The sequence below is a fragment of the Penicillium digitatum genome, chromosome 2 (genome assembly GCF_016767815.1).
Source record: "Penicillium digitatum chromosome 2, complete sequence".
NCBI lineage: Eukaryota > Fungi > Ascomycota > Eurotiomycetes > Eurotiales > Aspergillaceae > Penicillium > Penicillium digitatum.
In genome coordinates this window covers 2,247,794-2,273,572 of record NC_089385.1, presented here as the reverse complement: position 1 = coordinate 2,273,572, position 25,779 = coordinate 2,247,794, and the positions used below count along the sequence as shown (strand labels likewise).

The following is a 25,779-nucleotide window of genomic DNA, read 5'->3' as shown; positions in this document are numbered from 1 at the left end:
TATCTCGTGGCCCGCATTCAAATTACTTTGGTCTGGCGTTCATAGCCACGTCTCCTCATGGCGCATACTCCGTCCGGTGACAAATGTACAATCCTTTCATCTACAAAATAGTTCTCAGAGCTCGAGCCCTGCTCTTTTGGTGAAAACTGAGAACGAGGAGAACAGAGGTCGGAGTTGGCTGGGCTTAGATCCATCAATTTAGGGTATGAAATTGGTTAGTAGCTGAATGCCTCATTTCCATTGCAACATGCCATCTGCAATACATCATGTAATCTCTATACTCCATTTTAATACCCTAAAGCACTTAGCGGAGTATGAAAATCAAAAATTCAAATCTCGATGTCATGTACGACCCTCATCAATTCAATGTATGGAAGCACGTGACCGGCGCGTCGCGTTGAATAGAGGTTCTATCCAACACCCATGATCCCAAATTCCCAAAGAACAACAAACTGCCTCCTTCACACCACTCTTGCAATACTTGCATGCTCGTCGTTGTTTACCGCTCTCCAATTCTATCCCGACAGCAGAAACATCCACTATGGCCGAATCAAGTTCCCACAAACCACCCGCCGCGTCGCCGTCCCCTCCCCCGCCAGCTCCAATTCCCCAATCCCCGGGCCCGCGCGCCTCACGTCTAAACCAAGTTTTCGAGCAGGCTCTGGCGCGCACGCTCCGTGCAAACTCATATGCGAACTTTGCAGGCTGTTTCCCGACACCTGCCCGCCATGTTCCTGCCAGCTTGGAGGGTGTCTGGCGGCAATTGAACGCGAAGCTGGAAGCAAATGCCAAGGCTGAGTTTGATGATATTGTCGAGGAAAGGAATGCGGTGGCACATTTAAATGAGCTTGATCGGCTGGTTGGGGATGCAAGGGCTAGGAGGGAGCAGGAGGGGGAGAATGCCGAGGGACAAGTGAGAACAGTGTATGTTAAATGGACATGGTTCATTCGGACTATGTTTGTTTTATCATTTTGAGTTTGACTTCTAACCTATTTTACTATATAGCGCGCATACCCTCGGCGCCGAAGATCTGTACAAAGCGCACCTTACGCCCTATCTGCAGGAAGTGCAGTCGACCCTCAACGCCAGACTGGAGGCTACTCATGCGGAAAATGCGGAGCTTGCACAGACTGTCCAGGCGCAGAGGCTGGAAATTGAGCGGCTATTGTCGCATCTTGGATTGGTCGTTTCGGATATTGAGGGTGCTGCTATGGCAGCCACGCAATTCAGCAGACAACATCACATTCGCCAGGATGCGATCCAGATGGATGAAGAGGCAAAAGCCCGTCCGGGTCTGTAAGCATTTTACGGAAACTGTTTCTGTATCCGTTTCATGATGAAATCAGGGCACTCAACTCCCTGCCGTCAACCATTCCGTCTTCCACCATATCCTGCGCCACGACTATCACATGTTGGAGGTTCGTTGACTTGAGCTGCTCGAGCTTCGTATTCTGGCCTTCGATTGCTGCAGCAATCGCTTCCTTGTATGTTCCGTCGCGTTCTTCCTCGGCAGCTCCGTCGCGGCGGGCCAGAGCTGATGCTCCGCGGTAGTATGTCTGAGCGTTGCGCAGGAGCATAGCTCCGTTCTGTTTCGCCATGGCGTGGTTCCATGGTGCTCGTCCCAGACGCCATCTGTGCATCTCAGCGTCTCCGCGACCAATGTGGATCTTGGGCAGGTTGTCGACGTCTGGGAGCTTGGTAGCAGCCGTCAATGCATCTAGGGCGGTGGAAAGTGACTTCCAACGCAATGCTACTGCGTTCTCAAACGCCTCGTCATCCTCCGATGGGGGAATATCTGAAAGCGCCTGGTTTAACGATATGAGTGCATCTGCTTTTCCACATAGTCCTTCCGGGTCCGCGGATACATCCAACTCTGCACCAAAAACCTGTCCAACCTCCTGCTGGTAGGTTTGGATATCGGTGTGTCCGCCTCGGTAGAGCAAATCGTTCAGGGCACAGATGAACTTGGCACGCGCCAAGGCCGCCTCATACTGTCTGTCCGAACCCTCGGCATAAGCAGGCAGCCGCGACTGCACAAGCTCCGAAGAGTACTCTTGCACCCAACCAACACCTCCTCCGCCGGGGTTAGAAGTTAACAAGTTGCACAGAGTAGTCAAAGTCTCCAGTTGTGCTACTGCCGTGTCTACGAGTGTATTCTTCGTGACGGGCTCCACAATCATCGCCCACTGTTCCTGCTCCACGCCTGTGGACTCGGCTTGGGGCTGCCCTGCGGCCTGTGGTACAACCTCCGGCTCCGGTGGCACATCCCCGGATTCCATCAGTTCGATCTCCTCTTGCATTTGCGTGTACTTCATCTCCTGTACCATCAAACACCGCTGGAATAACTCAATCGCCTCTTGCAGATAGGTGCCTGCCTGCATCTGCTGCTCCTCGTTTGGGTGCTTTAGGTTGGACATCAATTCCGCTATGCTGGTCAGCACCTGGCCCGAATTAAACAACACGTCAGCATTATCCTGATCCAGAGCCAGCGCATCCCGATGTGACTGCAGCGCAACCTGCAAGAGATCTCCCTGTGGCGCTGGCAGCTGGGCCGCTAGTTTGTGGTGCTGGGTGATTTCATATTGGACTCGTGCTCTAGGTGGATGTGTCAATTAAGGTAAACCCAAACCAGTACCTCTCAATCATGGATGAAATTGTAAATTTCAAAACCGTGGCTTGTTTTGATATCGGTGTGAATTTTACCTACTTGTTGTACGCTAGATCAAATGTGCCAGGATGTTTTTGTAGACCTTCGTCATAGTTGGTGATGGCCCGCATAAAAAAGCGCATGGACTTGGCCGCATCTCCGGCCCGCCATTTCTCGCCGGCTTCTTCAAGCTCGACGCCGGCTGGAGAGATAGTTAATTTAATTTTGTGACTGTCGGTATCACTGGCTTATAGGGTTCAAATACACACCTGCCAGAAAATCATCCGCAGTGACAGGTACCTAGATCAAAATTTATGAGATCATGACCAAGCTATTCTGTGCGGGGGTACATTGCTACCACATACCTGTTTCGAGGCAGCCTTCTTCTTCGACTTTGTTTCCCTGAGGAAGGATTTCGGTTTCGCCATACCTGTAGGAACGCTGTTGATTGTATTGAACGAATATCGACCGAGATGGCTGTGCACCTTGAAATTGAAGTAAATCCGGCAGAATCTGCGCGGTGTGTGGCGGAGTATACCGTTCCCCTCGACTACACGCAACATTGGTAATGACAGTCATTGTTTTATAGCTTTGGGGCCTAATAATTGGTGATTCAGCGGGTGGTATACAGGATTTTAGACCTAAGAAATGAGTGACCAAAAAATCTCAAAGCTGCTTGGTCCTTCGGATCTGCATGGATGCCAAGACCGGGACTAGATACGGAGTAGATGACTGTGTAAGCTGTTTTGTTTCATATTGTTTTGCTGTTTCAGATGTAGTGACACTGGTACCTTGTATTGCACAAGGGGGTCTGTGTTGCTAGCTCCGTATCTTTGTAAAAATGATACAAATTTGTATAGGCCCGAGGTACTGTCCCTTGCTGCCATCATAGTACCCAGAATTTAGATTACAATTAATCTAAACGAGATTCACTCTCCTCTCATTGCTACAGTATTCAACATGACTAGCATAGAGCCACTAAAATAAAGCATCTCATAGTAATATAGTCGTACCTAATCCCCCTACCCTGAAGTACCCAAGTACCCGAGATGATCGGCTCGCGTGGCAGCACGTGGCAAAAATATTCCCGGCAAAGCTTTCTTGATATCAAAGAAGGGAGTTTGAATGATTCCAATGGTATCATTGATTACTGTGCAGTTTTTTATGATCTTTATGATCTTTGAATTGTGTATAATCATATTTAACCTTGGAGTTTCATCGCAGAACTCTCTTCAATGCGCATCTTACGATTACGTCGATCTTTCCATAAAAAACCCTTCCACCCCTTTCCCGGCACACATTGTCTTTCCCCACCAATCCGACCCACCCCGTTTTGTCTTCTCCTTTCTGTGACTCTATTCCTACTCCTGCACTGAATTGGTACTTTGGCGCCTGATTCCAATAGACCCCCTTCTACCTATACTGAGTATGCATCCCTTGGAAATTCAAGTTTGCCAGCCATTAGGCAATAATACCCACTAACAGGTCAATTCTGCAGGCTGCATTTTATTCAAGGGCCTTCCTATACCTACGATTTGAAACCCGCCCCTCCTTCGGCGCAAATTCTCCTCTTTATAACCATATCACGTCCCGGAAATGACTCGCCACACCTCTATCGACTCTGAGTGTCCCATGATGGCTCAATCGGTGGGAATTCCTCTCCCTTCCTCTTGCTCTACCCTGTCACCGAACTTTTCCAATCGTTATTCAGAACCGCGCAAGTCTAACCTGCTACAGAACCGAAACTCAAAGAGATTCTCCACTGTCAGTGGAAGCCCCTCACTGGCTGCTTCCGATCGCACAAACGGCACTCTGCCCAGCGGCGACCCCAGAATCGCTGACATCGTCTACCTCCACGATGGCTTTGGGCGCCTTGAGAACGAGATTCTCAACAAGCAGCGATTTGTGCCCACAGAGGAGAAGTCGAACAACCTGAACAAACTTGCTCTTGGGGCCAAGGTCGAGCGTGCTCTAGACCGGAGGATGACTGGCCAAGACGCTGTCATGCGCAAGCCTCTCTCTGAAAAGACTGTGGTGCAAACTGACTAGTCCTGATGGTAACGATACATTCAAGGGACAAATGACTTGCCAGGTGCTTTGCTCGCTACATGGTCAGCGATCTCTGATCGTTCGCTTGTTTCTTGTTCCTCATTTCTACTTTTTTTTCGTCTCAACATCGGAGCCTCTATCGATACAACTCATTTGAATGCTGTCTCTTCTTGCAGCCACCCTTTCATGTCCCTTCATACCCCTCTATTCTTTTTCTGGATCAGTTTGTGGCGTTTTGACTTGATGAGATGCGCACTATTTCCTTGAGTATGAACACCCGGGTCTGGTATTCTCTTTTCTCTTATTTTTCTTCTCTGACTGTCACGTATCTTGAATCATTATGAAAGCTTTCATCAACTTTATTAATATTGATAGAATTTTTAGTCAATAATATGTTCTTGTATACAACATACTAAACCAAGTAACCAAGTACTTTGAATTCTGCCGGGCGGTGGCCACCCGCCAAGACCACGCGAAACCCGCACGGAGTCAAGAGAAGGAAGTTCTTTTCTTCGAAGGCGAATTCCCACAGCTTCATTCCATCTCCTTTTTGTTTCCCATTCTCTACCTGAATCCTCCCCCCACGCATCTGTCCATCTTCCAAACCCACATTTTCTCGAACTCTCTCACAATTCTTTTAAACTCTCCAAATAACTCTCTCCGCGCCCATCAGAACCGAGAACTCATTCTCACTTCAGCTATACTTCCCGCTTTATCGCAATATCAAAGCGTCTCGCCTCTTTCTATTCTTTTCGTGCTTTCCTTCGATTCTTTTCAATTGATTGCATTGGTAATTGGTCCATTACGCATCGTGAGTTCCGATCTACCATGTCCACTTCGATCGCATGGTAAAGATCTCAAAACTAATCAGTACCCTGTGAAGCGAGGGAAACACGAAAATTTTTCACTTCTAGACCGTTCATCGCTTGCTTTTTCTTAAAAAAAGCCTCTCGGCCGTTATAGTCTCGACCACCACTTTCGCCGCGCTTGGTTACTTTTAAACTCAATTTCCACCCGAAACCAAAGATAAAAACCCCTCAATCCTACGCCATGGCCGATATGACTCAGGTTCCCATCAATGGCAACTACCCTGCTCAGCACGGTTTCCCCGAATCCTACAACCATGCATCTGTTACCATGAACACTGCTGCCAGCTTCCAGCCTGCGCAGTCCTCCACCCCGACTACCGTCACTCCCACCGACCAGCAGAAGAATGAGATCTCCAAGGATGAGGTGGGCTGGTATTTCGTCGAGCAGTACTACACCACCATGAGCCGCAACCCCGACAAGCTTCACCTGTTCTACTCTCGCCGCTCTCAGCTGGTATTCGGCACTGAGGCTGAGTCGGTTCCTGTCAGCGTTGGTTCCAAGGTAAGTTTAATTGGATCCCTCTGTGTGAATGTTGTCTAATCAAATTTCCTCACTTTCATAGGCCATCAATGAGAAGCTCAACTCCTTGAAGTTCCAGGAGTGCAAGGTGCGCGTCCTGAATGTCGATTCTCAGGCCTCTTTCGACAACATCCTGGTCTCAGTCATTGGTGAGATCTCCAACAACTCCGAGCCATCCCGCAAATTCGTGCAGACTTTCGTCCTCGCCGAGCAGCCCAACGGCTACTATGTTCTTAACGACATCTTCCGATACATGGCCGAAGAGCCAGAAGAAGAACCCGAGCTACCTACCGCTGCTGCGCCTGTTGCCGAAGCCCCTGAGGCCGTTGCTGAGGTTCCTGCTGAGGTTCCTGCTGAGGAGCCCCAGGTGACTGGTGAAGTCGCTGTTTCCAATGTCGATGAGAAGCTCGAGGAGGTCGAGGCCAACGGTCAGGTTGAGGAGCCTGAGGAGGCCGCTCCTCAGACCAACAGTGCCCCTGTTGAGGAGGAGACCCCCGCTCCTGTTCCTGCCGTTGAGGCTGAAATTGTGAAGGATGAGGAGCCTGCCACCCCTGAACCCTCTCTCGTTCCGGAAAAGGAGGAGATTCCTGAGAAGGAGACGTCAGCCACTCCCGCTGCCCCTAAGACCTGGGCTAGCATTGCGACTACCTCTTTCGCAGCTAAGGCCGCTGCTGCCGCCAAGGCTTCGGCCGCCCAGGCTGCTCCTGCTGCTCAGGCTGCCCCTGCTGCCCCTACTGCTCCTAAGGCTGCTGCTCCAGCTGCTTCTGCTGCTCAACCCGCTACTGCCGGCCCCACGGAGGCTACCCGCTCCCAGGAGGCCCCTTCTACCGAAGCCGGATGGCAGACCGCCGGCGACGGCCACAAGAAGTCGCAACCACGTGTTGAGGAGACCGTCCTCGCTTATATCAAGAACGTCAACGACAAGGTCGACGCCAGCTTGCTCAAGCAGACCTTGGCTCGTTTCGGCAAGCTGAAGTACTTCGATGTCAGCCGCCCCAAGAACTGTGCCTTTGTTGAATTCAACGAGCCCGCCGGTTATACCGCTGCCGTTGCCGCCAATCCCCACCAGATTGGCAGTGAGCAGATTCTTGTTGAGGAGCGCCGCCCCCGTGGCAATGCCTACGGCAGCAACGGCTTCCCCGCCGGCCGTGGTGGTGGTGCCGGTCGTGGTCGTGGTGACCGCGCCGGCAGCCAGGGCCGTGGTGGCTTCCAGCGTGAGGGCCGTGGCAGCTTCACTCCCCGTGGCCGCGGTGGCAACGTTGCCGCCAAGGGTCGCCCCAGCCAGCCCCAAGCTGCTTAATCACCATACGTGAATTTGATGATCCTCTACGTTCTTCTTCCCCGTCGGTATCACGTCTCGCAATTCCCGTGGGCATCTTCCGGCGGATGATCTTCTCAGGATCTGTATTACATCGATTTTGATTCTCTTTTTTCTTTTGCCCCGTCTCTTCCTAATGACATGTGTTACGTGACTATTGCCTCCCCCTTTTTTTCCGTCACAGTGCATATTAGCGGTTGGTCCGGGTTGGCTGGAAAAGTTGCGTCTCTTTCCTTCTCTCTGGGCACTTGTGTTTTAACCTGACCTTTTTTGATCTTGATCTTTTTTTTTGCTGGGACCGGGTCTCGTCTCTGATAGTCACGATTCTTTTTATTTTGCACCATATTGCTTTCTTTCAGTGTCTTCTGCCATGATCTGTCACTTGCTCCTTTCTTGCAAGACGTTATATCGCATCTGTTCTTAACCAGCATAGCAAACTCCAGGGTTTTACGGTGGTGCGCCATCCCGGTCTTTCTTGTATTTTGCTTCTTTTTTTGGATTTTCTTGGCTGTGAGAATTCTATAGGGATTCGCTCTCTTTTTGATGTGTAAATGGGATATTCTTGGCCGAAACTGCAACTACCTCATGGGATGATGAGCCTACCAAATATGGATTAGAGAATAGTGAATGTCTAAGTTGCTATATCTGTACAATGTCCAGGACTGCCAAGGTTGATACTCAGCCCCGGGGACCTTGATGGCTTACCTAATCGGGAGTCGACGAGTCATCTAACCTGGGGAAGATTCTAGAGTTTAAGATGCCTGAGGCATGAACAGCTTGCCACTGCCAAAGTAGAGAAAAAGGCGAGGTAGGGGCTACAAACTGGGGGGAAAAGATTGAATAGTTAAAAAAAGAAATCGAATCGAATAAGAGCAGAAGAGTCTAGAATAATATCGAGTGAGCTGCAGGGTTGCCTGAACGACATGGAAGTTGCTGGATAACCGTAGAAACACTCCACCAGAAATTTTTGGAAACACAAAAGGAACTGGCCCGCCTCTTCGACTCTTTCACTTCATATCTTCCTCTTGCTTTGGCTTCTCCCCCCCCCCCAGAGCTTTCTTAATAATTTTACCTTCTTGTAAGATATAAAACACCCCTTTGCTTGTCCTACTCGTCACCGCTTTCAACTTCTCCCACCTTCTATCGATTGATCAGACTCTGCATCTGCATCTGCATCCCTCTGCAAATTCCTCAAGTGATATAAATCATCCTTTTCTAACCTGGGTTTCCCTCCAGAATCACAATCCGCCATCATGTCTGAGACCTTCGAGTTCCAGGCTGAGATCTCTCAGCTGCTCTCGCTGATCATTAACACCGTCTACTCTAACAAGGAAATTTTCCTTCGTGAGTTGATCTCCAACGCCTCTGATGCTCTTGACAAGATCCGCTACGAGGCTCTCTCCGACCCCTCTAAGCTCGACTCCAACAAGGATCTGCGCATCGATATCATCCCCGACTTGGAGAACAAGACCCTCACCATCCGCGATACCGGTATCGGTATGACCAAGGCTGTAAGTACAAACCCTAAGAGTCATCTCTCATCTTCTCCTTGTTTCCATTTGGACACTTAAACTAATATTCACCTTACATAGGATTTGATCAACAACCTTGGAACAATTGCCCGCTCCGGCACCAAGCAGTTCATGGAGGCTCTGTCCGCCGGTGCTGACATCTCCATGATCGGCCAGTTCGGTGTCGGTTTCTACTCCGCCTACCTGGTCGCTGATCGTGTCACCTTTGTGTCCAAGCACAATGATGACGAGCAGTACATCTGGGAGTCCGCCGCCGGTGGCACTTTCACCCTCAAGGAGGATACCGAGGGCGAACAGCTCGGCCGTGGCTCCAAGATTATCCTTCACTTGAAGGATGAGCAGATGGACTACCTCAACGAGGCCCGCATCAAGGAGGTTGTTCGCAAGCACTCCGAGTTCATCTCCTACCCCATCTACCTTCACGTCCTGAAGGAGACCGAGACTGAGGTCCCTGATGAGGAGGCTGAGGAGATCAAGGAGGATGATGAGAAGAAGCCCAAGGTCGAGGAGGTTGATGATGAGGAGGAGGAGAAGAAGGAGAAGAAGACCAAGACCGTCAAGGAGTCCAAGATCGAGGAGGAGGAGCTCAACAAGACCAAGCCCATCTGGACTCGCAACCCCGCCGACATCACCACTGAGGAGTACGCCTCCTTCTACAAGTCCCTCTCTAACGACTGGGAGGACCACCTCGGTGTCAAGCACTTCTCCGTTGAGGGTCAGCTTGAGTTCCGCGCCATTCTCTTCGTTCCCAAGCGCGCTCCCTTCGACCTGTTCGAGACCAAGAAGACCAAGAACAACATCAAGCTCTACGTTCGCCGTGTCTTCATCACCGATGATGCCACTGACCTCATCCCCGAGTGGCTTAGCTTCGTCAAGGGTGTTGTCGATTCTGAGGACCTTCCCCTCAACCTGTCCCGTGAGACTCTCCAGCAGAACAAGATCATGAAGGTCATCAAGAAGAACATCGTCAAGAAGATCCTTGAGCTCTTCGTTGAGATCTCCGAGGACCGTGAGCAGTTCGACAAGTTCTACCAGGCCTTCAGCAAGAACATTAAGCTCGGCATCCACGAAGACGCCCAGAACCGCCCCACTCTGGCCAAGCTTCTCCGCTACCAGTCCACCAAGTCCGGTGACGAGCAGACCTCGCTCGCTGACTACATCACTCGCATGCCCGAGCACCAGAAGAACATGTACTACATCACTGGCGAGTCCATCAAGGCTGTTGCTAACTCCCCCTTCCTGGACACTCTCAAGCAGAAGAACTTCGAGGTTCTGTTCCTTGTTGACCCCATTGATGAGTACGCCTTCACCCAGCTGAAGGAGTACGATGGCAAGAAGCTCGTCGACATTACCAAGGACTTCGAGCTCGAGGAGACCGAGGAGGAGAAGACCCAGCGTGAGACCGAGGAGAAGGAGTTCGAGGACCTCGCCAAGGCCCTCAAGAACGTTCTCGGCGACAAGGTCGAGAAGGTTGTTGTCTCTTCCAAGCTGGTTGGCTCTCCCTGTGCCATCCGTACCGGCCAGTTCGGCTGGTCCGCCAACATGGAGCGTATCATGAAGGCCCAGGCCCTCCGTGACACCTCTATGTCCTCTTACATGTCTTCCAAGAAGACTTTCGAGATCTCCCCCAAGTCTCCCATCATCAAGGAGCTTAAGAAGAAGGTTGAGGCCGATGGCGAGAACGACCGCACCGTCAAGTCCATCACCCAGCTGCTCTTCGAGACTTCCCTGTTGGTCTCTGGCTTCACCATTGAGGAGCCCGCCAGCTTCTCCGAGCGCATCCACAAGCTCGTCTCTCTCGGCCTGAACATTGACGAGGACGAGGCCGCTCCCGCCACTGAGGCTGCTGCTCCCGCCGAGGCTACCGGCGAGAGCACCATGGAGGAGGTTGATTAGATGCATTCAGTCAACTTTCGTTTTTGCTAATTTAAAGTCTTACGGGAAATGGGAAACGGGATACGACCCTCTGTGATGTTTTTTTTTTATCTCTTCTTTTTTTATGTGTTCTACAATAAGAACTGGCATCTTTTATTATTTTCAGGACGTCAACGGAGTAGACTGTAGCGAACTGTCTTGCTGTAGTTGTGATCATCGTAGACTTTTTTTTTACACCTCTTGAAATGCACATGGCATAAATATATGCAATCTAGATGACATTTCAACTTGAGTTTCCTGTTTACAAGCTTCCATTCAACCGTCTCTCTGATGCCTCTCATGTCACACTGCCTACGTTACATGGCAGACCACACCTTTACCTCGTGCAATACTTTCTGTTTACCTTTTGGCAGGTTGAGTGGGAACACATTCTCGGCCCTAATTTTCCAGAATTCACATGGTGCTGATTCTATTTGCTCAAATCCGGCTTTCTTCATGTTACAATATATTCTTACAAAGACAATACAATTATGTCAAATGGGCGCGTAACTCAGTTGGTAGAGTGTTCGCTTTGCATGCGAAAAGTCCAGCGTTCGAATCGCTGCCCGTCCACTTCTATTTTTTTCATTGCTGATATTTTCATCCAAGCGCCCAACACCAGATTAGCTTTTCGTATGGAAACTGTTCTGTGGACTTTTTTGAATCACGAAAATAGTTTGATGGTCTTTGTTTACTTCCTAGTGGTTTGCGAGCGTAGTGCAAATGATTTTGATTGTTATTGGAAATTCGGCATTTCGGATTGATATCCTAGTTGATACACAATCCATCCCGCATAACCATTGTGTATTGAAAAAGTAGAAAATAGCCGTGTCCGAGTGGCTGGTCTGGTGATAGAGTGTCGGGGAATACTTGGTCATCTGCATAGGATAAGGAAGGTCTCTACTATATACAGTTTCACTGCCCTTTTAAAAGAGTTCCGAGTATTTACCCTACGAAGGCGAGTAGAGATCTTCCGGGTCCTGGTAAAACCCCTCTGTTACTTCCTACTGGGTTTCATCACCCAATACCACTTGGTGTATGTTCACTATAGCGAACCAAAGAATACTTTCAAAATGCTCCTCATTCCAGTCGCATTTCTCATTATGCTAGTTGGTATTACTGTGAGTTATCTGCAACCCTAGAGAACTACCACTCTTGTGTGTGGCACTACCTTGCTTCAAATGCTAGGTTTCTTTGAACTTTGACTGCGATACACGCGTCATAGCCAAACTCAACCGCGTGGAATCTGAAGGGCTTGAAAATTTGATCTGTTCAGAGACATTCAATGGATTGCCAGACGTAGCTCGTCGATTTCTTTGTCACTTAAGAGGTCAATCTGGGCGTGTTCCTTCCTCTACACAGATAAAGCGAAGGAGAAGGGGGAAAAAAACATACAACAGCGAGGATTCGCTGGTGGTCACCCACCCAACTACTAACTCACCGGTGGGTGGCTTATATACGGTCAATAGCTCGGCGGGTGTCGCCTGGGTGAGAAACAGGTGAGCGCTGCTAGGCCTTGACAAGTCCCGCAGCACCAAGGCAATTTTGGTGCTTTAATATGGTGCTACAGCACTAGTTTTAGTGCTGCGCTAGCACAATTCTGCCAAGGATTGCCCAAAATGGATGGATAAAAATGCTGACTTGTTTTAATTAATTACTATTTTTTACTTATTTATTGGCATTAGGAGGCAGTTATAGTCACCTCACTGCTAAGATTCGTATTAACTGACGTTCAAAAAATAGATTAAAAGCTTTAAGTACTATTAAAATGTCGATTTATAGTAAAATTAGCCTAATGATCCCGTAGACATTGTTTAGAGCGGCGGCTTAGCATTCACTGTTGTCTATAACACTAGAAACAGGGAACACATCACAGTGGCCGGGCGCCAGGTCCGCCGAGGTCACCTCACACCAACGCACATGGAGAACAACGTACGCTGCCGACGAAGACGAAGAGGCATGGCGCCATGACCCGAACCTATTCGTGTTCGACCTGCCGGAGTGATGCAGCAAGTAGACCTGGCAGTCCTGGTGATACAGGGACTCGGTGACCCGGGGAGCTGGATGAAGAAGTGGAGGTAGAGAAGTGAAGAAGTGGAAGGTGCATTGCAGAGATAGAAGGGGACACTCTGCGCCCGCGGGGACTACGGGAAACCATCTACACCAGGCAGATGGATTGACTTTCTTTGCATTTCTTTTGTCTTGTTTGCATTACGCCGGCCGGTTTGTGGCCTTACTTTTCAGGTGGCAGGACCTCGAGAAATCGAGTCCTGCTCACAGGGTGGATCTGCATACTGGGAATGCACCACCATTTATCGTCGGGAGCGGGCTCTGGGACGCAACCCCCGCATGGCAGCATGTATGTAAAGCGAGCTAAATCGGGTCAATGAATTCATCATCATCATCATTGTCTATAACACTAAGAGAGAGAAGCTATATAAAACTGTTTATAAGTATATAGGCGAGAGTAGTGTGTCTAATGAGCGGTGCTTTTAAAATAACTGCTAGGGAGTTATTAGATATTGAACTTCATTTGCTGCCTATGTAGTAGTAGCTTGACCGGCTAGTCCGGTTATGTCACGGTGCGAACCGTGATGCTTAGTAAGAGGAAGATCACGGCACGTGATCTCCGACCTGTTTATCTGAACTTCAGTTCTAGATCCCGTTGTAGCTCTGGGAGCTACGTCTTGTATAATAGCCTGCCCCTGCCTGTACCTGTCAATGGGAATCTGATCTGTTACGACCTGTTCCTATCAGTCATCTCCTATCATACCGTCCTGCCAGCCCGCACCCTGACAATCGGCTTTTAACACTCGATGGTCACGGAAGTCATTTAACACCTAAATTCGACGAAATTTGTGAGCAAAATAAGGTGATACCAATCTGTATGCCAGCGCATTCATCTCATCTTTTACAACCTCTAGATATTGGTAGTTTTGCGGTGTTAAAACGTGCCTACGGTCGGATGGTTGAAATCAAGATACGGAACGGGATCAATCATATTGATAAACTTCATATCCGTTCAGAATCTAGACAATTGAATTAACCCTATACATCTCAGACTACCTGCTAGGTATTGTTTTCGATTCGGTCCTTTTTGCCAAAAGTATTCACCAAACTCTCTAGGTCCAAATCGCCATTATACAGGGCACTGTTATTCGTCACTGACCCACCACTGATCATGTGGCTCTTGGTTCTATCGATATGCTTGCCTCTGACGTCGCCGTTGATTACAAGTGAATCTTTATCTATTTCCATTCCAGATAATCCATGGGTGGTCCGTCCGGAAGAGGCACCTATAAAGGGGGGGGGGGGGGGGAATCATATTAGATTTTTCCTAAGTGAGGGCAGCAATTGTAAGACAAGATCGCAATACCTGGTCCACTTCTTTGATCCTTGCCCAGAGGAATGGAATCTGAGGAATAGCTCTATAACCAAAGTCAAATGATTAGCTATAAGCCGGTATTTTCCTTATCATAACTCACCTTTTCTTGCAAAGATAGGGCCATATTATCGGTATGGTGATGTGAAATGACGGGAGGGCTACCGCTGGAGTGTTCTTCCTTCTTACTTTGATCCATACCAAGCAGTGAGAATCAAACGGCCGAAGAAAATGGAAAATGATTGTCGAATGAATACATTGCAGAGAATGGATGATGTTGTATTTATATCCTAGGGTCCTCGCTATGAGATTAATGAAAGATTAATCTAACAAGTAGATTGGTCACACCGTGTTTTCGCATCTGCTGCTCGTAGTACGCGTGCCTTGATCCCTCGGGGTTTTACTCCTCAAATACTTCGAAATTAACTTACATCTCCACCGCACGATAATGCCCTGGTTTGGGGTTGTCCACGAAGACCATGAGCGTATGGAAACCGTAGAAGCCGGGGCATGGGGTGAAATTGCAGATACCCACCGAGGTATATCTATTGGCACGCGGAAACCATCCGTAGAATCGATTCGAAAACGCTCGGTGAGCCTATATACCTTCCCGGGGGTATCCCACCTTATAGGCCTCGGAGATCTGTCCGACGCACTACTAGAGAGAAATAGGTGGTCGGAGTGGTCTATTATGGCAGAACTAGATATTCTCTTTGGGGAGGATAAAGAAGAAGCTTATTCCTAGATCTTGAATTGGCGCCGTCGGGCTACGCGCCAATTTATAGAGGCCTTTATACGGATTATTTCTGCCGCAAAGCTCGCCTACGGCAAACGTTCCTACTTTTATCTTTTGAAAGAAGGGCTTCTGATCCCCGAAGTCCACCTGCAGTACCAGAAAGACCTCGGTAAAGGCGATGAGACAGACGATGAGACGGACATGGAAACACGGGATCCTTTCATGGACGATGGGCCATAGAGCTGGGGCTCTTGCCTTCTTGCCAGGTCTTCCGTTCCTTGAGGAGACAGACAGGAAAACCCTCGATATGTGCAGATAGGTAGATAGCATAAAAAGTAATTACTTAGCTATAATAAAAACAAGACAGACAGGCAACCCATTGTAGTTTTGTACATAGATATATGGCCAGGATATATTATCTAGTCTGTGAGATTTTAGTTGGTTTCCAAGATAGACTCCCTTGAGAGACACAACTCTATGGCTAATTAGAGTAACAATAATTCATATGAGTTACGTGAATCAACGGATAGAAGCTGCTTTAGTTCGTAAGGGATCACCCGACTGGCCTCCACCAGACCCGATAGAGCCTCTCACGAACCGCCTATTCTTCTGTGGGTAAGGGGGAAACAAACGGTAACGAGAGATACAATTTTATAAACTAATGTGAAATATCAAAGAAAATGGAGCGGTGGTAAAAGGGCGTCCTTCAACATAAAGCATTCAAAAGTTCCTGTGGGGTTCCCTTCGGTTGCTGCCAATAGTGAGAACCCAACATCTCGCACTTGGCATTCCAACGGTCTCCATTCCGTAAAAGTTGAGTCATACGATATTCGCCTTCAACAACTCGCCCTTTCACAAGATTAGCAATGCCCTGGGTTTTGACAGGCCGCCCTAATTTGTAAGACAAGCCTAGTCAACACCCCCTCCTCGGTAATAGAAAACTCTTGATTTTGAAGCCAGCCCCTCATGATGACAGTCATTCCTAGGAGTATAGACCTCCCAAGAATCGATAGACCCGCGTATATCTCAGCGAGTATAAGTTGTTGTCCGTCTCGGTCAAGCGCAAAGAGGCGTTGACAATCGCTGTGTAATTCTTTCGAAATAAGTTTGTAAGAATAACCTCCTCTAGGAGCCTGTCTGTTCGTACGCATTATCATCAAGTCTATCGCATGTCAGCCTCTATCTCTAACTTAACAAAGTCATAACATGCTTCTTACCGTTAGGGACTGAATAGACACCAGGCTTCTCCGAGCATTTTTCTTCTATCTTCGACTTGCGGGAAATCGAAAAAAAACCGAGTTTTCGAAAAGATCTCAAATATGGTTGCAGCTCTTAGATTCCAGAAGGACTTCGTATATCCGATCAAGTGTGAAATGTATAGTAGTACTGCTTCCGGCGCACAGGATCCATAATTTTTCGTCGACAGGCTCATACATAGGGCAATTGGTTGCATCGAGTTTTATGATAAAGTCTGCATGTCATTAGCTAGTATAGCCTCACCTAGCAGGTATACTCTTTCTGACCATCTGGAACGTCATAGATATGTGGCCCTATTCGTCTAAATATTCGTAAGGGTATATCAGGATCTGGGGGTCCTTGGGTGTTAGCTATATAATGATGCCATGGTGGTTTGAAGAGCGTACCACAAAAAGGGAATTCCATTTTTTTTGATCTGACGATTGCTTTTCTTTCGGCGATTTCTGGGAGAGGTCTTTTTCTTTATATACTTGAATGGGTATTTACCCCATTCGCATCCTAGAAATGTTTAACATTCCATAATGGCCTTGACGAGCTGGAACGTCACAGAAATCGTTTTAATTCCACAAGCTGATGTATGTGGCTTCCTAGGATACTGTGTAAAGCTCAAAAGCCCCTGCGAAATAGTATATTTCGTAGGGGCTAGGAACAGAGTAAAATGCAAGGCCATTATTTGATGGCCTCACTAATCGCCTACCGGCACCGATCTTGCCAAAATAGATAATCTCTAAACCAAAATTACTGATAGGAATGTTAATTTACGATGATTTGATTATTTTTTTTATATAACTAGTGTTCAGCTAGTAACTTAAGGGCTTTGTGCTTTAGGTTAAATGTTGAACGATATACAGCGTACTTTTCCACTAGACCATAACAAAAACCAAGGTTCCTGTTTATGGCCTAGGGAGGCCGTATTTGAGGTTTGACATTAAAGAGTAACGTTGAGCCAATTATATTCCTATACTGAGCCCTTATATCATTGGCCAGCTGCTACTCCTTTCCCCACCTTGGAATAGCAATAACTACTGTCGTTGGAAGGGGATCAGGGACTGTCGAAGGGTCGATGATCTGGCAACTTATATTTGGGAAGATCACTTTACTGAAGTCCCTCATAAGGGTAGAGGAATTTGCAGAAACGCCAGTGCTAAGGCTATAGGTTTCCATTATATCCTACATCCGCTCAAATTCGAAGAATAGGCATCCAATTTAGAGGGTAATTTGTAGAATATCGTGATATTTCTATTTATGAAATTTGTATCGGGACTTATGAACCTGGCCACAAACGTTAGCCATATGACGACACCGCGAAAGCGCCGGGAATATTTCCACACTAGCCGATCAGCCGATCAGTCACTAGAGGTCCGGCTATCGAAAATTAGATTACTTCAACAAGCCTGAGAATGAAGAAGAGTACTTACTGAAGACTCGGTTCTTGACTAATGTTTGACAACATGATCACAGCCAGTTTGTTGGTTTTTAAACACATAGTTGACCAATCAGGCGATGGGTGTTCCTCTCCCATGTAAGTAATCTTGCCTTTGACAAATTTAACGCCTGGAGGGATGTCAGGAAGCACAATAGTCCCACAATCTGTGTTGTCATCAAATCTCATGGAAATAGCTCGGGGTTGAGTTGCTAGCAATTGAGATGTGAGAAGGTAATATAAAAGGCTTGCAGTTTGTAGGAAAACTCACAAATATAATTTTCGAGTGGTTTAGTGTGTGTCCATGGTAGTCTCTCTTTTTGGTTTGAAATGCAAACTGGTAGAGGCTTTGTGACTTTATATGCAACTTCCGAAATTTGAGGCCTATATACCGCTGGTTCAGTTCGCGTATACGAGCTGGGAACAGTGGGGACAGTATGATCCAGGCGTTCTCTAATTTGCTCTCCTGGTGGGAACCAGAGAGATTGTATCCACTTCGGAAGAAGAGACCGCAGCGACGCAGAAGAAAGGCAGTGCATAAGGCTAGTTAGACAGGCAGATTTGAGTAGTGTAGAGTAATATGTGGTAAAACCATCAATGGAGATGGAGGGCTTTAAGTATCAGCTGTGTTTTTTCGTTCAAGCCTAACAGGTTGTCAAGGCGCCATTTGTCGTACCTTATTATCGAAACAAAGATCTAGCCATAGTGGGTAACCTCGCTTCTCGCTTGTAGCGATGATATGCTCACCTTAGAAGCCTTCCCCTATTCCCGTCTAATTCCTATGTAGAATTGAATCTCTGTCAGGGAATTGACGACCTCGGAAAAACCCAGCCTAGATACTAGGATACTGCTAGATATCTGCACGGCCTTGAGAAGCAGAACATCCCAGGAACCACATCTCGATGAAGGCTTTTCTCTCGAGAAAGACTTGCGCGTCTACGTGAGGGACATTTTACAACGTCTTAGTTATGGTGCTGTTTTGACGCTTCATCTTCTGAAGCACCAGAGGACTTGATTATTTTCTTAAGACTACCCCATGATAGTCAAGTGTGGGGAATACTTCAAGATCGATACCGAAGCATTATGTGTGAAACGGTCCCTTCGAATTTTAACTTTTTTATTTGTTCTAGATTGAGGCTTTTGCGGTGATCAGTGCAAGAGCAAACCATTAATTGAGTTATATTTGCTTTGATCAACAGTAACCGAGCTTTCTGAGGTGGTTACCAATTTCTCTAAGACAGTCGTCATACCAGTCCGACCAAATTTTGTTCATCTCAACGCCCAAAGAATTTGTCAAGCGCTATCTTTTGACATACTCATGTGAGTATTTTGAATGTAGGCGTTGGTAGCAAAGAGCTTTCTTCGATTCGAGATCTTCTGCTGGTTGTTGCAAAATAATCGGATCATCGCTGCGCAGAGGAGCAAATTTTAGAATCCCATACTTCCCCACGACCCGTGTAATACCAGCCTCAAGTACCGCAAGATCCACTGGAAATGATTCCTTCGTGGTTCCATGGTCACTGCAGGCTTGATACTGACCACCAATCTCCTGAAGAGCGATGACATCAAAAACAACATCTTCGAGGCCTTTTCTTTTGATGTCTTCCATAAGTTGGACTCCATTGTGAGGAAATCAAATTCGCACGGTCTTGTTTGGTTAGAGCTCGGTATTAATGCGGAGAAAAGGGTAACTTACATGTAAGCGAATAGGTGCTGAGTCTTTGGCAAAACCACTAGAGTCCGAAGGGGCAGAAAAGGTAGGCTGTTCATTCACTATTAAAGGCTTGGTGCCTTTCGCAGTTCATGCATACTACTTCCATTGGGCTCTGGGCCCTCGAATAAGACTGTCGCGCCCCAGCTGCCTTGTGGGGAGAAGAGGCAGGACATGTAGTTTGAAAGCAAACAGCGACATTTTGAATAGGTCATATTCTCTGATTGGAGTCTTGGTTATAGGTAAATCTAGAAATTTGGGCAAGGGTGAAGCAATTTTCTCTTTTTATATGTGCCCCAAAATGTAGGTATGGTCATTTGGGTCACATACCTTTAGTTAAAATTGATTTTAGGGGATGAAATACTAGAACCATCGTGATAAGCGCGAAGCGGTTTTGTTCTTGACATGCTGCCTTCTTTATTTTAAGCCACATATCAAGAGCAGTGTATACCAAGTACCATGTAAGTGATTCAAAATGCCTAGATGTACCTATAGCGATTGTTGGAGGACGACGGCAGGCTGGTGATGAAAAGAGACGATGTGAGTGGTGACTTGACCCGATTTTGAATAGGTTTTCTGCGCAGAAGACCTATTCAGAATCGGGTAAAGCTTGTACAGTCGCACCGCAAAAGTCTCCGTACGGCCGGACCCACACCCGCGTTTTTTCGCGAATAATGTCAAATCTGAACCGCGTTTTATTCAACCCACTGTTTTCAAAAATCTACCATGGTTCCAAGAACACCTCTACGTCCTATTTATTCTAATAGGACGTACGGAAGTGAGCTATCTCCCTACCTTAGGGGTCAGATTTATGGCCAGGCTAGGCTAGGCGCTTCAATTGCAAAGATTGGTCAGCACTTCAATGTATCAAAATCTACAATTCAGTATACCATCGATCAAGAAGCTCTCCGTACCGAAGGCAAGAGTCGAATTCGTATTGGCCGTCCCTCAATCCTATCTGAAAATGACCGCGCTACAATTATCCAATTGATTCGAAACGATCCCTTTATTCTTTACAAAGAAATCCGCGAACAAAGTGGTTTAACTGCATCCGATGATACCCTTCTTCGAATGATTAAATCCTCGGGATACGGCCAGTGGGAAGCGAAAAAAAGACCCTATTTAAAGCCAGAGCATGCCGCTTTACGTCTTACTTGGGCTTTAGAGCGACGAAATTGGACGTGGGATGATTGGAAGAAGATTATCTGGTCAGACGAATGTTCAGTTGAAATCGGTAAAGGGAAGCGCCACCAATGGGTCTTTTTCGTCAACCACCGTGACGAAAAATGGAAAAAAGATCATATTGTGACATACTCGAAATCCAAGAATATCTCTATAATGATCTGGGGAGCAACATTTAGTGGTGGTTGTACCGATTTATTTCAAATGAATCGGGACTCGGAGTCTGCACGAAACTGTTGTACTCGCGCTTCTCATATCGCGAGGTTCTAGAAGAGAATCTACCATCAATTTGTATCGATTCGACGCGTATCTTTATGCATGATAATGCTCCGATTCATACAGCTCATATTATTCGGGATTGGTTGTGGGAGAACGGAATTGAGACTATGATCTGGCCGCCGTATTTCACCTGATTTAAACCCTATTGAGCATGCATGGGCTAAGCTCAAAGAGATGATCGATCGCCTAGATCCGCACCTTGACAAATTCGAAGGTGCTAAAGAGGATCTAATTCATCATTTCGAAGAGCTAATTCATGCTGCATGGGCGATGCTAGGCCAGGATTACTTTGATGGGTTGATTTCTAGCATGGGGCGCAGGGTGGAGGCTGTAATTGCAGCAAATGGGTGGCATACCAAGTATTAAATAATTGAATTAAATACTGCCATCAATTGCCTGCATAACGCATATTTTTATATATTTTTACGATGTAAATTGGTGGTGTAATAATTATTTAAAATTAGTAGGTTGAATTTACTAAATTGCTTGAGAGAGATATATATTTGATGGGGTGCGGGCCGCACGGAGACTTTTGCGGTAGAACTGTACATGTAGTGCCCCACCGCTGATGTAAGATCAGCATCGCACTGGCAAAAGTACGATCACAAGATCGGTCGATCGGCTGCTAGCAATTTCCTTCTCCCACCACTCCACATGTACCCACTAATTCCTACGTCGTCCCGACTATCTACTTCAATTTTTAGCAACTACCATGGGTATCGTGGAAAGCAGAATATTAGCAAATAGTCTTCTTTCTGCTTGTAATAAAGCTGCAGAAGAGGGAAGGCATCGACTAGATGAGTCTGAGTTCTGGAAAGATACTGTGAGCCTCCTTCGACGATTTATCTGAAGCTTCAATCCTCATCTAAGCAGGAAAATATCAAAGCATCAAAAAGCATATACAAGCACATTCCCCAGCGCATCCGACAAACTTCTCGTCAGTCCGCTATTAAGAAGGCCATCGTGCGTTCCTCACAACAACTCCAAGCTCCACAAATCGTCCAAGACCTACAGGACAAGCGTGAATCACTTTTCCCCTTGTACTTAACAGCAAGCAGCGAGGGGAGTAGCGGAGGTTCTTCAAGCATTGGTCAAATCGAGCCTTTCCTTGGCCATGTCCCAAATTCGCTGCAAGCATGTCCGCTCACCGATTTCTACAATCTACTCGTCTCATGCGAAAGTCAACAGCAGCTAGGAAAAATCCGCCTCCGGATTTGTTATGTGGTGTTCTTCCGCTTGAAGAATTCCGTACAACCAGGTACCCAGTACCAATACGATGATGCTTCGATGTTCATAGCCCGTCTTATAGGAGATTCGGGCTGTAGAGACTCAATTTCTGACATTGAACGCCGCGTACGACTCTGGGTTGGCCTAGGAGAGCGATACAGTCTACTAGCCAATGACCTTGGAGGGCTTGGGGTATTGTATCTCCTTCCAGAAGATGGTGGTGAGTCGATGTAAGTGGCGACCCAAGGGAGAGAGAAGCACCTTTACTGACAACACTGTAGATGGACGAAAGAGCTGCCTAAATCAGCGAAAAGGCCTAAACGAGTTGCCATGTTGAACCATCTGAGGCAGAAAGGACTACCAGAAGAAGCTCAGACACGTGGTCTTCATGTCTTGGCAGAGGACGAGACTGCAAAGGTTCTGGGGCCGATCAAAGCCTCACTAGATCGAGTGATGGAAAGTCAACTATCAGAGGCAAATACCCATATGGTGGATGAAAACCGACGGTCTAATATGGCTGGATCCAATTGGCCACAGCCGGATATTCCTCAATCTCACCGGCCTAGCACCGGTATGTCCGGTACAAGGGTGGAGGCTTTTTCTCATATCAATTCAGCGACCCCGTCTTTTCAATCTGGAGCCCCCATTGCTATGCAAGTTGCTCCTACCGTGGAATCACCATGTGACGCCATTTATAGTGATCAACCTACTTCGGACACAGTGCAAGATGTGAGGGAGTTACATTTCGAGCCTTCGCTCACACAAATGTCATAGCAAAATCGGCCGGACCTCGTGATGTCACAACTTCCCACCCATGGGCTTGAACTCGTGTTCATGCCGACGGAATCGGGATCATGTGAAACACGCGTACCCCATTTTGGAAATACAGCAGTCGAAAACAGTGCCCAATTCAATGTGGCGCAAAATGATCAAGTTGTAAGTCACCATTCCCAGCCCTTGGGTTAGGGATAACCTCTTATTTTCAACAAGCAATATTCCGACCCATTGAGCGCTACGAGCAGCCAAATAGCAATGATTACACCGGCAGAATTTCCTCAGGCTTTCACAGCAACATCCACCTCAATACCTGCAGATAACCCTCAGCTATTTCCTTACCAACAAGGAACCGTCACTCCCGCGAATTACCCTCTAATGTTTCCCTGCAACCCATCTCAATATCTTTAGTTTACCGGACCCTCGGCCAAGAGTGCAAAATTTATAATTCCGCACATTGTATTATGTAGAAGTCGGTGGAAGAGCGAGAATAAGATACAAGGCTGGTAAGAGGACAGGTTCGCGTTGAAAAACTGCCGGGGTATTGGGAACAAGCAAAGGCTGGGAAGGCTCAGAGAGCAACCGAGGGTGGCCTGAGATAATCGTCACTGGTATAATATATCCTTGCTTTCCAATTCCCTCCTTCTCCACAAACTTAGTTTCCTCCAACACCTTCCACACTTGAAACCCGTGCCGTTGAAGATAATCAGGCAACTCGCTGGAAGCCTTCACTAACAACGGCTCTAGGCCATCATCATCACAAAAATAGACATTTAGGTTGTCTTTGTCCTTTTTCCAGCTAGCACTTTCGAGAAAGGTTGCCAACTCATCCACGTTTGATTGAGTCATACCGAACAGGAGGCTGATCAGGTCTCGCGGGATGCGTAAGGATGGGGTGGATGACCTGATGTAGATAATGAAAAATCATCCAGTAGAAATAAGCCAGATGAGCACACGAGCAAACAAATTCTACTACCAAACTCACCTTTAGCATCAAAGGTTCACTTTCGTAGGGAAAATCGGATCTTGGTAAAAAGTTACCGCGGGGCACGGAATATGACGTTGGATTTTTTAAGCCTGACAAAGTGGGGTTTTTGCCTAATTCGCACCTCTTGGGCGATAAGTACAGGGCATTTTATCTCCGAGAATGATGGTGCAAAGGGGTCAATTGATCTGACCAGTTTTCTATCATTAGAAAGTAACTTCTGAGTAGGGATTAGCTTAACAAAACCATGCATTTTATAATCCAAACAGATATCATGACCGCCGGAAAGCGGTAGAATCAAGAAGAAACAGAGCAGATATTCACGTGATGAAAGGTGGTCTTACTTAAACCTGGTCCCAAGAGGCCTTCTTTTTACATGTGTATAATTGACAGGATCGTCAGCCACTATATTATCGGCGCTTTCTAGTAGGATAAATTTGACCCAGCATCCTATTTCAGCTGAAATTCTTTCACTCAAAAGCCAACTGAACGAAAATATCGATCGTTGTATTCCTCTTGGCGGTTGTGGCTCCTATGGTGCCCCATTCAAACTTACTCGCACGAAGGCACCACCTCAGGCCTATAAAAAGAAGTTTCCCGCGAGGCACAGGTATATAGAATTTTACGGAAGGCTCAAGGACCCGCCGTGCCTATTTAAGGAAGGGCGTTACTGTGACTATTTTTGTACTTCTATGGACAGAGCTCGATCAATCTATTTTTGCAACAGATTTTTTTTTTCCACCAGTAGAATATACCTTTTGACGAGACGATTTCAATCCATCTAAAAGAGCTCAACATCGCAGACCTTCACTTGCCGATGTGCTAACACACGCATCAGCCTGCTTTCTCATTTCCCTTTTTCTTTTCAAGCATTGGGCAATAGCTTGATCTGTATATACCCTTATTTTAGCTACGCAGGACGATTCGGATATGAGTTTAGGAAAGCGGCCATGATGTAATTGGCATATTGCTTTGCAGCGTTCAGAGTGCCACTAGTCCAAATTAGGTTGATGAAGCAAATTGATCAGTGGTGGAACAATCTGGACAATGCTCCAAGCTTTGATGCGGCCTAGTAACGGCGAAAGTTTGGCGGGATATACTAGGATGATTTTTAGCTCAACTTTTCGTGGGAGAGGAACCCTCATCCCTTTGACCCCCTGTCGAGTATACCCTCAGCTTTCCACATGTGACCAGCATTTTCTCCCGGATAGAACAGCGTACCAGTTTTTAACCCAGAAGGAAGCTTCCAGGTCTGTTTTCGCCTTTTCTGCATCCACATCATCCGCGTTAATAACAAATTTGGTATTAGACCACCAAATTGAGCGTCTTTAATCATTGGAGACACTTTACTTTTGGGACTCCAGGTCCGTGCAATCTGAAGGTATAGGTTATAAGAAGTGTATGTACATGATGCGCAATAAAGATTCAAGTGATGACAGCGTTTTGGCTGTGAACTCAATAGGTATCCAGCGTGTTTCTCATGTGCACGACTCATCCTCGCGCTAACGCATGAATTTTCACATCGTTATCTTGGCTGGCGGTTACGTTGGTTGGCGAGTCACTCCAAGCTGCAGCTAGCCAGCCACATCAGCCTTTGTCCCCTGATGCAACTGAGATCCAGTAGCTTAGCAGCACATAACTGCAGAAGTCCCAATTTGTCAGTCGTTCAGGTAATTAGCTGACTCCTCCCCAGCGTTTCTTTGGTGACTAGTCTCTGAGTTGTGACGCAAAATGCCTGCATAAAGAGGGGTGAAAAAGGGGAAGGTTTAATATCTGCTAAACAAATGCGCGTGCGCTTCTATTCACGATTCGCGGGGCATTAGAGTAATAGAGTCTATTTAATGTAGGTTGCTTCGCGTAAAACCAAACCTATTTGATTTCCTTCAAGCCTGCAGCACTGAGAAATCACGCATTCTCAATTACAAACTTATTGAATCTTTTGCTCCAAAGAGCTGCCCGTTTCCAAATGTGTC

The 25,779-nt window shown here is 47.0% G+C and overlaps 6 protein-coding genes and 1 non-coding gene across 7 annotated transcripts; 6 read left to right on the top strand and 1 right to left on the bottom strand.

Annotated features, from left to right (window-relative positions):
- Positions 1 to 541: 541 nt before the first annotated feature.
- On the top strand, positions 542 to 1,301 carry Pdw03_6852 (MIND kinetochore complex component Nnf1, putative; the record flags this gene model as incomplete). Its single annotated transcript, XM_014678998.1, has 2 exons — positions 542 to 924; positions 1,007 to 1,301. 2 exons carry the CDS (start codon positions 542 to 544, stop codon positions 1,299 to 1,301), a joined length of 678 nt encoding a protein of 225 aa, XP_014534484.1.
- A 31-nt stretch (positions 1,302 to 1,332) lies between these two features.
- Pdw03_6851 (Tetratricopeptide-like helical) lies at positions 1,333 to 3,076 on the bottom strand (the record flags this gene model as incomplete). The annotated part of the gene is made up of 4 exons (XM_014678999.2): positions 1,333 to 2,596; positions 2,709 to 2,850; positions 2,918 to 2,948; positions 3,014 to 3,076. 4 exons carry the CDS (start codon positions 3,074 to 3,076, stop codon positions 1,333 to 1,335), a joined length of 1,500 nt encoding a protein of 499 aa, XP_014534485.2.
- A 1,168-nt stretch (positions 3,077 to 4,244) lies between these two features.
- On the top strand, positions 4,245 to 4,697 carry Pdw03_6850 (uncharacterized protein; the record flags this gene model as incomplete). The annotated part of the gene is made up of 2 exons (XM_014679000.1): positions 4,245 to 4,295; positions 4,386 to 4,697. The coding sequence occupies 2 exons, from the start codon at positions 4,245 to 4,247 to the stop codon at positions 4,695 to 4,697; spliced, it is 363 nt and encodes a 120-aa protein (XP_014534486.1).
- Positions 4,698 to 5,747: 1,050 nt separating this feature from the next.
- Pdw03_6849 (Nuclear transport factor 2, Eukaryote) lies at positions 5,748 to 7,386 on the top strand (the record flags this gene model as incomplete). The annotated part of the gene is made up of 2 exons (XM_014679001.1): positions 5,748 to 6,068; positions 6,130 to 7,386. The coding sequence occupies 2 exons, from the start codon at positions 5,748 to 5,750 to the stop codon at positions 7,384 to 7,386; spliced, it is 1,578 nt and encodes a 525-aa protein (XP_014534487.1).
- Positions 7,387 to 8,327: 941 nt separating this feature from the next.
- On the top strand, positions 8,328 to 10,832 carry Pdw03_6848 (Heat shock protein 90; the record flags this gene model as incomplete). Its single annotated transcript, XM_066101474.1, has 5 exons — positions 8,328 to 8,333; positions 8,457 to 8,482; positions 8,641 to 8,659; positions 8,697 to 8,915; positions 8,997 to 10,832. 5 exons carry the CDS (start codon positions 8,328 to 8,330, stop codon positions 10,830 to 10,832), a joined length of 2,106 nt encoding a protein of 701 aa, XP_065956557.1.
- Positions 10,833 to 11,350: 518 nt separating this feature from the next.
- On the top strand, positions 11,351 to 11,423 carry Pdw03_tRNA86. The gene has a single exon. It is a non-coding gene; the product is annotated as a tRNA-Ala (tRNA).
- A 10,109-nt stretch (positions 11,424 to 21,532) lies between these two features.
- On the top strand, positions 21,533 to 23,232 carry Pdw03_6847 (uncharacterized protein; the record flags this gene model as incomplete). Its single annotated transcript, XM_066101473.1, has 6 exons — positions 21,533 to 21,643; positions 21,694 to 22,277; positions 22,329 to 22,618; positions 22,664 to 22,776; positions 22,822 to 22,983; positions 23,038 to 23,232. 6 exons carry the CDS (start codon positions 21,533 to 21,535, stop codon positions 23,230 to 23,232), a joined length of 1,455 nt encoding a protein of 484 aa, XP_065956556.1.
- Between the last annotated feature and the right edge of the window lie 2,547 nt (positions 23,233 to 25,779).